General features: G+C 46.3%; 1 protein-coding gene across 1 annotated transcript in view; it reads right to left on the bottom strand.

Annotated features, from left to right (window-relative positions):
- Positions 1-5,220: 5,220 nt before the first annotated feature.
- Positions 5,221-11,280, bottom strand: part of DARS1 (aspartyl-tRNA synthetase 1) — a 68,342-nt gene continuing 62,282 nt past the window's right edge. The window contains exons 12-18 of the mRNA XM_072122245.1: positions 9,088-9,235; positions 7,442-7,588; positions 7,249-7,291; positions 7,021-7,101; positions 5,989-6,100; positions 5,690-5,761; positions 5,221-5,579 (exon numbers count right to left, since the gene is read on the bottom strand). Coding sequence (XP_071978346.1) covers positions 5,488-5,579; positions 5,690-5,761; positions 5,989-6,100; positions 7,021-7,101; positions 7,249-7,291; positions 7,442-7,588; positions 9,088-9,235 — 695 coding nt within the window. The 3' untranslated portion in view covers positions 5,221-5,487. The remainder of the gene's footprint in view (positions 5,580-5,689; positions 5,762-5,988; positions 6,101-7,020; positions 7,102-7,248; positions 7,292-7,441; positions 7,589-9,087; positions 9,236-11,280) is intronic.

The following is an 11,280-nucleotide window of genomic DNA, read 5'->3' as shown; positions in this document are numbered from 1 at the left end:
ATGTACATTTAATTGAATTGATTAGTTATTAAAGTTATTAAAAAAATGTTCCTGTGTGAAGATAATTTCTCATATAGTCATGTTGTCCCTTAGAAACAAGACTGACGCCTTGAATACGACCACCTCTGCTGCAGGGATTGCACAAAGAAACAGTACTCAATAGCGCATGTCTGCCCAACGCTGCCTAAATGTGAGGTGGTCGTATCCGAGGAAGCTATCTCGTTTCTCAGGGACCATATGACTACATTTATGAGAAATTAAGGCAAATGAATTCAATTAAATGTAAATGCCCAAATGGGAAAACCCCTTTAACACTACTAAATGTTAATGTCCTATGATATGTTTTGTGATATTGTAAAGCAAGCTGGGAGCTGATTGGAGGAGTGCTACCACATGGCCAAGGGAGTATACAAACCCCTGATGGGTGGGAGCACATGGTCTTGGAATAATATAGAATTAGATAGACCAGTCAGTAGATAAGAGAAGCAGGTCCAGTGTTCAGGTCCTGCAGAGCTGCTGTCCAGACCCACTACCAGAAAAATGAGGTGTCTCAATCCGCTGCCTGATACCCGAGGGAAAGTCAGGAGACTTAAGCCCCAGAGCTGAGGGCCACCATCCGGACTCTGCTCCATCTCTAGCAGCCCAGCCTGAAGCTATTACCAATCTGTGAATAACCTTCATATGGACCAGTTATCTCCCATCAGCTCGCTGAATCTACTGCTAGCGTCTGGCCGTTGACTGCTGTTTGGAGTTGAAAGAACCGTGAGTTGATTTGCACAACCTTTCCCCCATCTGATCCCTGGATACGGCTGTTACCACCACGGGCTCCCCATCCATTACCAAGGGACTTATCTTACAGACACTCAGGGGTTGCCCCAGGGAGAACCAATACAGCAGCCTCTCCCTTATCATTTCTTGCACACACCACCCTGCTGGAGACCCGCCAGGCTGTAGCACAGCCCTCCGGTCCACATACCAAGCACCGTGACACTAGTGTGCCCTAGGCCGCAACCACCAGCCACTCTGGTATTCTGGGCCCCGGCTGCCTGTAGTCAACTGTGTATTGATGATATCCCATTTGGCCTCGGCCACACACAGCAGAGGCAGAACAGTAAAAAAGGGAGCAGGGGGCTGCCTGCTTCACCATTATATTCGATCATCTGTCTATCCCACAGGGGTACGTCCAGGGATATAATGATCATCGAGCCTCCGCTGTGGCAGTAAAGGCCGGCAGGCACAATGATATCTTGTCATGCAGCCTGCTGGCTTCAGTGCTGTACACAGCCGCAGCAGAAAGGAGAAGAGGAGAACTGCTGTTGCTGCTCTGTGTGTGTGTGGGGAAAGGTAAGTAACTTGTAATTTTTTTTTTATTACAGAGGAGGAAAGGGTCCACAATATCAGGGCGAGCGAGCGGAGGGCCGGAATATGAGAGGGCACATGGTAGAGGTTGGTTAGGCAAAAAGGGAAGTTAACTGGCATAGCGCAAAACATCCCATAGCCTTACTGTGATTGGCGTCCGCCTGCTGTTCCTTACACTGCAATAAGATATTTTTCACTTCAGTGGTGAGTGACCCCTCATCTGTAATCTGGGCAGCTAAGGGGCACAATTTGAGGTAGTGTATGTGTGGTAATGGGCACCACCACATAATTGGGAGGTAAGGCAGTAGGGCCCACTAAGGATCTGTGTCCTATTTATACCCGGAGCCTGTTTTGATGTGAAACTGCTGAGAGAGGACACAGCCCAAAATCTGGATAATCCGGCTGTATGTGGTTTACACAAGGCGGAAGGCTGAATTTTCCATTAGTCCCATACAGGCAGTCCCCGGGTTACATACAAGATCGGTTCTGTAGGTTCGTCCTTAAGTTGAGTTTGTATGTAAGTCGGAACTGTATATTTTATTATTGTAACCCCAGTCAAATTTTTTTTGGTCTCTGTGACAATTGGATCTTAAAAATGTTGGATTGTCATAAGAACCAGGAGTAATACTAAAGCTTCATTACAGACGCCTGTGATAACTGTTACAGCTGATTATTGTAGCCTAAGGATAAAGTACAGAAATTACCAACATCCAGAGGTCCGTCTGTAACTAGGGGTCGTATGTAAGTCAGGTGTTCTTAAGTAGGGGACTGCCTGTATATAGGACTAATAGGCTTGAGAAAGGCTCTCACAGGGCCGAAGCGTCGCATTTGATGGAATAAAGGGAGCCACTTCTTCTATCACCGCCTGTTGGAGTGATGTTTTTGTCTTGATATTTTTGGAGGATCTATGGCCCGCTCTTTATAAAACTTGCACCCGTCATCTTGTACCCATGGTTTGTGCTGCTTGGACTCTTTCCTAGTATATATATATATATATATAAACCCGCCCAGCACGCAGCGATTATCCTGACCCGGCCGTATCCATCATCCCTGAGGCTTATTCACACGGCACTCGGCTGCCCGGGATCCATGAAGAATTAACCCTTCCTGACTTCTTATAAGAAAACCCTTTAAAATTTTTTCTTTATCTTCAGAAAGTTGGTAAATTCGGACGGTGCACCCCCAAGGGGACGCGCGGGGCGATTATTCAATCTGAACTGAGTCAATTTTTTTCTATTATTAACCATTTATGGATTACTGAAAAAGAAAACTTTACAAAAACCTCGGTTTCTAGGATTATTTCCGAATCTGCGGAGGTGAAGCTCCGGGAATGGATAACGTGTCCCTCTCAGGGTGGCCGAGTCCTCACCCCCAGGTGCGGGATCATCATCATCTCATCAGTCATTGATGTGAATGACTTGTCCGGTGTAATAAATGGCGCGGCTATTGTGGTCGCAGTTACGGGAGCGCGGTGCACCCCCCTGCGCTCACCACCAGCGCCGCTGTATTTCAGACACGTTCCAGGTTGTCAGGATGAAATTGCCTGCGGTATTTATGAGTGCGCCGGGCAGAGAGCTGGAAGTTTAGATGGAGACACAAGGACTGATATCATATAATGTGACGCCTCCGTCCACCCCGGGCGACCTGTGGATAATAACTTACACTGTATGAAGCATGGAGCAGCCCAGGGTATTAACCAGGAGACTCCTAGCATCACTTAAAGGGGCTCATCCATTCACTGACAGCAAGCAGAGGTCTGGGTATGGCTTGTAATAGGATCCAGAAACCCCTTTGCTGACACTTAGAATATTTCTATTCTCTGACATTTTTTTCATTGTATCTAATTTCAGGTCTTGTCTCCATTTCTTCCTAAATCTAGTAACAACCTCATGTCACGACTCCGAGGTACCGCGGCCAACTCCTGACCTGTAAGAAATTACTGAGGACTTCAAGATGCCTTTAAATTCTTAGGAGTATAGGTGAAGGGAAGGTGTCAGCAGGTGGGACCACATACAGGGACTGCAACCAGTGTTCTGTATTGTCCCTGGAGACGTGCAAGTACTGTAGGCCTCACACTGCTTGGCTCTGTGCTCTCTGCAGCTATTGTTCCCGGAGAGATGTGTAATCATAACTTTCTGTATGTTAGTAGTAATAGTAAATAAGCATTTTGTATTCCAGGATTGTAGCTGGACTTGTATTGTGGTATTGTGTCCTTACACTGCTGCATTCTTTGATCTCTGTATTGAAACTGCTCCACAGCCCCTCGCATCTGCTGTAAAATTTCCCCCCATGCCAGGGTAGATCTGCATTGCTTGCTGGGTAATGTACAGTCCAGCGTCTCTCTCCTCCACAGATCTTGATGTATGAGACACAACTAGGGAAAAGACGAGTGAGAAGTCTGTGTGACGCTGCGCCGGGTGACATTGAGCTGCAGCTCATAAATCTGCGTTATCTGCAGGCGTCCTGCTCCGGGGTAACAGCTCCATCCCCGCGGCATAAAGTCATCCTGACAGCAGCATCACAGGTGCGGAGAGATAGGACGTGTCAGAGCGCTGGATGTATGGCCCTGCATCCTGACAGGGGAGAATCTTATACTCAAATCCCGGGAGAGAAGGTATCGATACAGAGGACGTGTCAGAGCACTCGATGTATGGCCCTGCATCCTGACAGGGGAGAGTCCATTATCGATACAGAGGACGTGTCAGAGCGCTGGATGTATGGCCCTGCATCCTGACAGGGGAGAGTCCATTATCGATACAGAGGACGTGTCAGAGCGCTGGATGTATGGCCCTGCATCCTGACAGGGGAGAGTCCATTATCGATACAGAGGACGTGTCAGAGCGCTGGATGTATGGTTCTGCATCCTGACAGGGGAGAGTCTTATGCTCACATCCCGGGAGAGAAGGCATCAATACAGAGGACGAGTCAGAGCGCTGGATGTATGGCCGTGCATCCTGTCAGGGGAGAGTCCATTATCGATACAGAGGACAATACAGAGGATGTGTCTGAGCACTGGATGTATGGCCCTGCATCCTGACAGGGGAGAGTCTACAGAGGACGAGTCAGAGCGCTGGATATATGGCCCTGAATCCTGACAGGGGAGAGTCCAATATACTCACATCCATTGTTGAAAACCCTGTTTTTTTTTCCTTTCTAAACAGCGCCACTCCAGTGCACAGGTTGGTTCTGGTACTGCAGCACAGCTCTATTCACTTCAATATCGATGAGCTGCAATAGCAGATCCAATCTTTGTACAGCAGTGGCGCTGATTCTGGAAGGAAGCAGCCACGTTTTACCTTATAGGGGTTGTCCCACGGTGTAAATCCATAGGATAGGGGGTAATTTGCTGATCACTGGGGGTCTGACAGAGGTCGGTCTATAAAGTCATAGCATATTTTCCATACCTTTAAGCACTACTTACAACACTTACAGTCCAGTTCAAGCTGCGATACACAGAATGAGAACCCAGTTCTTAGGTTCAGTGGGTCTTCCATTAGTTGGATCCCTATATGAATGTCCTGTAGGTAAGTTGAGGCTTCGCTCATCTCAGAGAGAGCCAAGTGCTGTGCTCCACTATCCTTTGGGGGTCCCAGCATTTGTACTACCCCCTGATCAGCATCTTCTCACCTATCCTGGAAGGTTCATGACCTCTTGGACCCTAATAACCAGCGTCATTGCCTCTCTACGAGGTCCAACGACTTCTTCATTGTAGGTGCAGGTTGGAGGGTCTCATCAGTCAGACCCCGCTGGTCTGACACTGAGACCCCGTTATATCTCTGTGTGTGTCATTAATACACATCAGACGAGACCTGCACGATCCTACCCCTCCCCCCAAACTGCAAAGAGTCACGAGGCCACGAATATAATCAATAAGTTTATTGTTAGAAATCACTCGCTATCGCAGCGTTGTGCACTTTCTGTCCCGTTATCGTTACAAAAGGGGATTAAGGCGACTGTGTGAGATGAGGACGATTAACCCTGCAGTGTCAGGAGATTCTGCGCTGGTTACAGGCCTGTGGCCCCAGGACTAGTAGGACCGGGAGGAGATCTATCAGGACTGGCGCCAGTCCGGCTTTATGACTTTCACAAGGTGGGTGCGAGCAGGTGATTCCAGGTCTGGGGGTCACACTATGGGGTCAGCCTCTTGGGGTCGCGGGGGAACATGGAGGTCTGCCGAACATTGTGCAATCCCAGGTACAGCATGGTCACCCGCTCCAGACCTATAGCACAGGGAAACAAGGGATTATGGGAGAGAAGAGCGAGGAGACATAGAATAAATAGTACAATACACAACCAAAAACGTGTAAGGTTATAATAAAAGTTTTGTTACCGATGCCTCCGCCAGCGTGAGGGGGGGCTCCGAAACGGAAGGAGTCAATGTAGGCCTTGATTTTCTCCAAGTCTGAGGAAAACATGGAAAAATGATGTAAAACCCTTGTGCTCACATGTGACAGATGATTTATAGCACGAGAAAGATGGGAACTGATGGATATAAGTTACTACACAGCATCTGCAGTAATAACGGAGTCAGAAATAGACTCAATTCACAAGCTCCTCTCGTTTTGTGTATGCAGCAGCCATGCAGAGGCAGGGACACCAGCGCTGGCCGGAGATCCCTGTGTGTCTCACCTATACCGTGGTGCTGCGCTCTCTCCGTCAGCAGCTGAGCGTCGTGCACTCGCTGAGCCCCGGACAGGATCTCTTCTCCTCGCATGAACATGTCGTACGAGTTGGAATATTTCTGTGAATGTAGTGGAGATTCAGATGAAAAGCAAAAGGCAGGAAATCAGACGGATCCAACATCATCAGACGTCTCAGGAGTCCAGAGGGAGAAGGAAGAAAATGCACTGGCAATAGTGGTCCTGGGACTGGGGTACAGCGGTAATGGGAGGGGGGTAAGGTCCTAGGCACCCCGAGGGTCCTGAGACTGGGCGACACCGGTAATGAGAGGTGGGTAAGATCCTAGGCACCCCGAGGGTCTATAGACTGGGGCACACTGGTAATGGGATGTGGGTAAGGTCCAAGGCACTCCGAGGGTCCTGAGACTGGGGCACACTTGTATTGGGATGGGGGACATTTGGGACCCTAGGACTGTGGAGCACCAGTATTTGGGGTCCCAGGACTGAAGTACACTGAGAAGTATAAGTCTGGAGGAAGCTGACATTCGGGATCCTATGATGAAAGCACATGGACACAGGATTCCTGGGATAGGGTAGGGGCTCATTGACACTGCCAGTCCGATCATAAAGTTAACTCGCCATCTATGTATATTCATTGTCTTCCAGATGAGCCCCGTCTCCAGCTTCCTCACAAGGCACCAGCTTTCTCTTCAGTGGAGTCAGCTCAGCTTTATTATTCACCCTTCCCTCAGGAATGAGAGAGAAGCTGACTGTGTGCAACTCTACAAAGAAAAATCAGCTCCCTTATTTCCCCCTCCCTCAGGAATTATCTGCAGCATGGGGAGGAACAATATAGGAATAGTTGTACTGTCTTAGTTAGTGTGGGTTAGTTTATCTGCCAGGTTCCCCTTAAAGACACTGAGGGTCCTAGACCTAGGGGAACATTGACACTGAGGGTCCTGTGACTGGGGGGGAACTCACATAGAAAGTCTCTAAAAATACTGAACATGATCGACATTGGAACCAGTTGTTTAATACTCACAGGGTCCTGGGGGTCCGGCATTGTGTAGAAGGGTCTCACAGCCAATGGATATTTATCGAGGATGTAGAAATCAGTGTCATACTGAGAAATAAACACAACATATCGAGGATATTAGGATCTTCCACTCCTGATCACTATATACTAGAGAGCAAGCCCATAGGTCCAGCTCCAGTCACAACATCCGGGGCACAGACCTTGTGTCTGCCATAATGTCAGGGGGACAGGTACCTTTTCTTTCACTAACCGTCCCAGGAGCTTCTCGTTGGGAGTGCTGGGGAAACACAAGACAAGGCGGGTTAGTTTATCAATGCTGATCCATGAGACACATCAAGACCCTCAGATCAGGGATGGGGGTCACATCATTTAGGGCCCCACTCACACACAACTAAAAGGCAAATACTAAGCAATGAATAATATGCACCTGAGATCTTCTTCATCTCCCATCTCCACCCCAGCCTCTCGGAGCATGGCCACCCCCTCGCGGTACTCCAGCCGCAGCGTGGGCTCCAGGAACTTGAACGGCTCAGATGGAAACTGCTTTCCCACCGTCTGGATTTCTGTCTGAAAGCTGAAAACAAGAAAAGAGAAGAAATGTAAATGAACGCTAGAAGTCTGCAAGTCAGGCTACACGTTATGTACACGACCAACTGTGTGACTGCAATATCTGGCATCAACACTAGGGGGAGCAGTGGTCATGGAGAATGAAAAGTGCGAACCCTTATACCGATTATCATCATCGCTGCTGCAGCTCCATGGAAAGACTCTAGAAATGCTACAGCCGAGCGCTACACGAGGCAAGACAATACAAGCCCCCATAGTAATGCAAGACAATACAAGCCCCCATAGTAATGCAAGACAATACAAGCCCCCATAGTAATGCAAGACAATACAAGCCCCCACAACAATACAAGCCCCCATAACAATGCAAGACAATACAAGCCCCCATAGTAATGCAAGACAATACAAGCCCCCATAGTAATGCAAGACAACACAAGCCCCCATAGTAATGCAAGACAATACAAGCCCCCATAGTAATGCAAGACAATACAAGCCCCCATAGTAATGCAAGACAATACAAGCCCCCACAACAATACAAGCCCCCATAACAATGCAAGACAATACAAGCCCCCATAGTAATGCAAGACAATACAAGCCCCCATAGTAATGCAAGACAACACAAGCCCCCATAGTAATGCAAGACAATACAAGCCCCCATAGTAATGCAAGACAACACAAGCCCCCATAGTAATGCAAGACAACACAAGCCCCCATAGTAATGCAAGACAATACAAGCCCCCATAGTAATGCAAGACAATACAAGCCCCCATAACAATGCAAGACAATACAAGCCCCCATAACAATGCAAGAAAATACAAGCCCCCATAGTAATGCAAGACAATACAAGCCCCCATAGTAATGCAAGACAATACAAGCCCCCATAGTAATGCAAGACAACACAAGCCCCCATAGTAATGCAAGACAATACAAGCCCCCATAGTAATGCAAGACAATACAAGCCCCCATAGTAATGCAAGACAACACAAGCCCCCACAACAATGCAAGACAATACAAGCCCCCACAACAATGCAAGACAATACAAGCCCCCACAACAATGCAAGACAATACAAGCCCCCATAGTAATGCAAGACAATACAAGACAATACAAGCCTCTTAGCAAATGTTAGAGGATACAAGCCCCCTGGATAGCACAAACCTCCTAGACAAAGCCTAGCCTCCGAGATAGTACGAGACAATGCAAAGATCCGAGACAATTAAAGACAATGCAAAGATCCGAGATGGTAAGAGACAATGCAAGCCTCCTAAACAATGGAAGACAATGGGAGCCTCGCAGACAGTACGAGACAATGCTAAGCCTCCTACACAATGGAAGACAATACAAACTTCTCAGACACTGGAGATAATGAAGGTTCCTAGACAATGGAAGCCATAATCACAGCATCATAAATATACAGTAAATACTGACACTGAATAGAGTCGCGCTTCCATCCAGCTCAGCCAATAGGATTGCACAGCAGGAGATCTGTCCAGGATAACAAGTCCCTTTACCTTTCCTGCAATCCCTTAAATATCTGGACCAGGGTGTCTGCGATCTCCTCCACCACCTCATGATAATGATAGTTGAACGCCATCTCAATATCCAGACCTACGAACTCTGTCAGATGCCGGTGAGTGTTGGAATCCTCCGCACGGAAAACTGCAAGAAACACAAACAAGTCACCGGGAATCCATCCGCCATATGAGCCCGAGCCTGAATATATATGGTCAATATGCAGAGACAGACATGGACCTGTACAAAATCATAAAACAGTCGCCTAGACGGTTGTTAAAATACAAAGAATCCTGAAAATAAAAGAAAATTTCAAGGCAAAATTTTGCTCCAATTTTTTTTTTTTTATTAAATTTTGATAAAACATAATGTAAATGTAATAAAGTGTTGCAATTCCAATAAGCATCCACTAGAGGGCAGCAGAGTCCAGCTCATGGCTCACACAGCAACATAATAGCAGCTTATAATTGGAAGTTCTGCAGCTTTACGCAAAGCTTTACTTTTCCTCCATTTTCAAGACCTCTGCTTGCAGTCAGGGAATAGGCACGTCCTTTCTTACAAAAGTAGAGGGGGAAAAATAAAGTGTAGACTAAGAGGATTTCCTAGAGGACACTTGTTAGGTAGGCACATGCTTCTTCTATGTGATCTTAAAATGGTAAATATTAGGGGTTTTATGTACAGAAAGTTTCATTGTCAAATTTTAAAAACTTTTAAAGACACACTGGGTGTAGGGGCAACGGACAGTCATCATACCAGACTGATATGCACTGACCTGCAACGGCCATTAGAGGGAGTAGAGAGGTTTAGTTGGCGTCAGGGAACAGCCATGGCTCCGCCCATCTATGGCGCCCACTGGTCTTGCGTTTTGTTAAGCGTCTAGTGGTTTATACAGGTGGTGGGGCCAACGTTGTGTGTGCACAGGAAACGGAAACTTATTATTGAGTTCAATGGAAGTTGTATAATTCTGTGTACATGAAGCTCCCCCTAGTGGTGACTGCTGGCAGCTGGAAATGTATAATGTATAAAAGTATTCCCTCACATAGGGTAAACTCTACCCAATTAGCACAAAAGGAGATGATTAGAGCCCCATAAGGAGTGGAGGTAACTGCTCAGACACTACTGCAATCACTTCTATAGGTCTCCTGGGTGGGAGGACTGGCCGCGCTCCAGCTACCATAATAAATCATATCCTCAGGTTATAGGTGTGAATGGGATCCAGACCGCGAAGGAAAAGAAAAGCAGCAGACAAGACTTCACTCCAAGAATGAGAGAATGTTCCTAATCCAAATTATACTCAGAGATTCTCTATGTGATCACAACAGCGACATTATACCTGCAGAAAGTGACAGTAATTATACAGACAGCAACAAACAACCGCAGAGAAGTGACAGCACAAAGACAAAGCGCAAGAGACAAGCAATCACCAGAAATCAAACCTGTCACATAACACAGAGGAAATATACTGCACCGTATACATACACATAGTATTATATATATATACACACATAGGGGGCAGTATTATAGTAGTTATATTCCTGTACATAGGGGGCAGTATTATAGTAGTTATATTCCTGTACATAGGGGGCAGTATTATAGTAGTTATATTCCTGTACATAGGGGGCAGTATTATAGTAGTTATATTCTTGTACATAGGGGGCAGTATTATAGTAGTTATATTCTTGTACATAGGGGGCAGTATTATAGTAGTTATATTCTTGTACATAGGGGGCAGTATTATAGTAGTTATATTCTTGTACATAGGGGGCAGTATTATAGTAGTTATATTCCTGTACATAGGGGGTAGTATTATAGTAGTTATATCCCTGTACCTAGGGGGCAGTATTATAGTAGTTATATTCTTGTACATAGGGGGCAGTATTATAGTAGTTATATTCCTGTACATAGGGGGCAGTATTATAGTAGTTATATTCTTGTACATAGGGGGCAGTATTATAGTAGTTATATTCCTGTACATAGGGGGCAGTATTATAGTAGTTATATTCTTGTACATAGGGGGCAGTATTATAGTAGTTATATTCCTGTACATAGGGGGCAGTATTATAGTAGTTATATTCTTGTACATAGGGGGCAGTATCATAGTAGTTATATTCTTGTACATATGGGGCAGTATTATAGCAGTTATATACTTGTACATAGGGGGCAGTATTATAGTAGATATATTCTTGTACATA

The sequence above is a fragment of the Engystomops pustulosus genome, chromosome 8 (genome assembly GCF_040894005.1).
Source record: "Engystomops pustulosus chromosome 8, aEngPut4.maternal, whole genome shotgun sequence".
Lineage (NCBI taxonomy): Eukaryota > Metazoa > Chordata > Amphibia > Anura > Leptodactylidae > Engystomops > Engystomops pustulosus.
The sequence above is the reverse complement of the archived record's forward strand: the minus strand, read 5'-3'. Positions and strand labels throughout refer to the sequence as shown.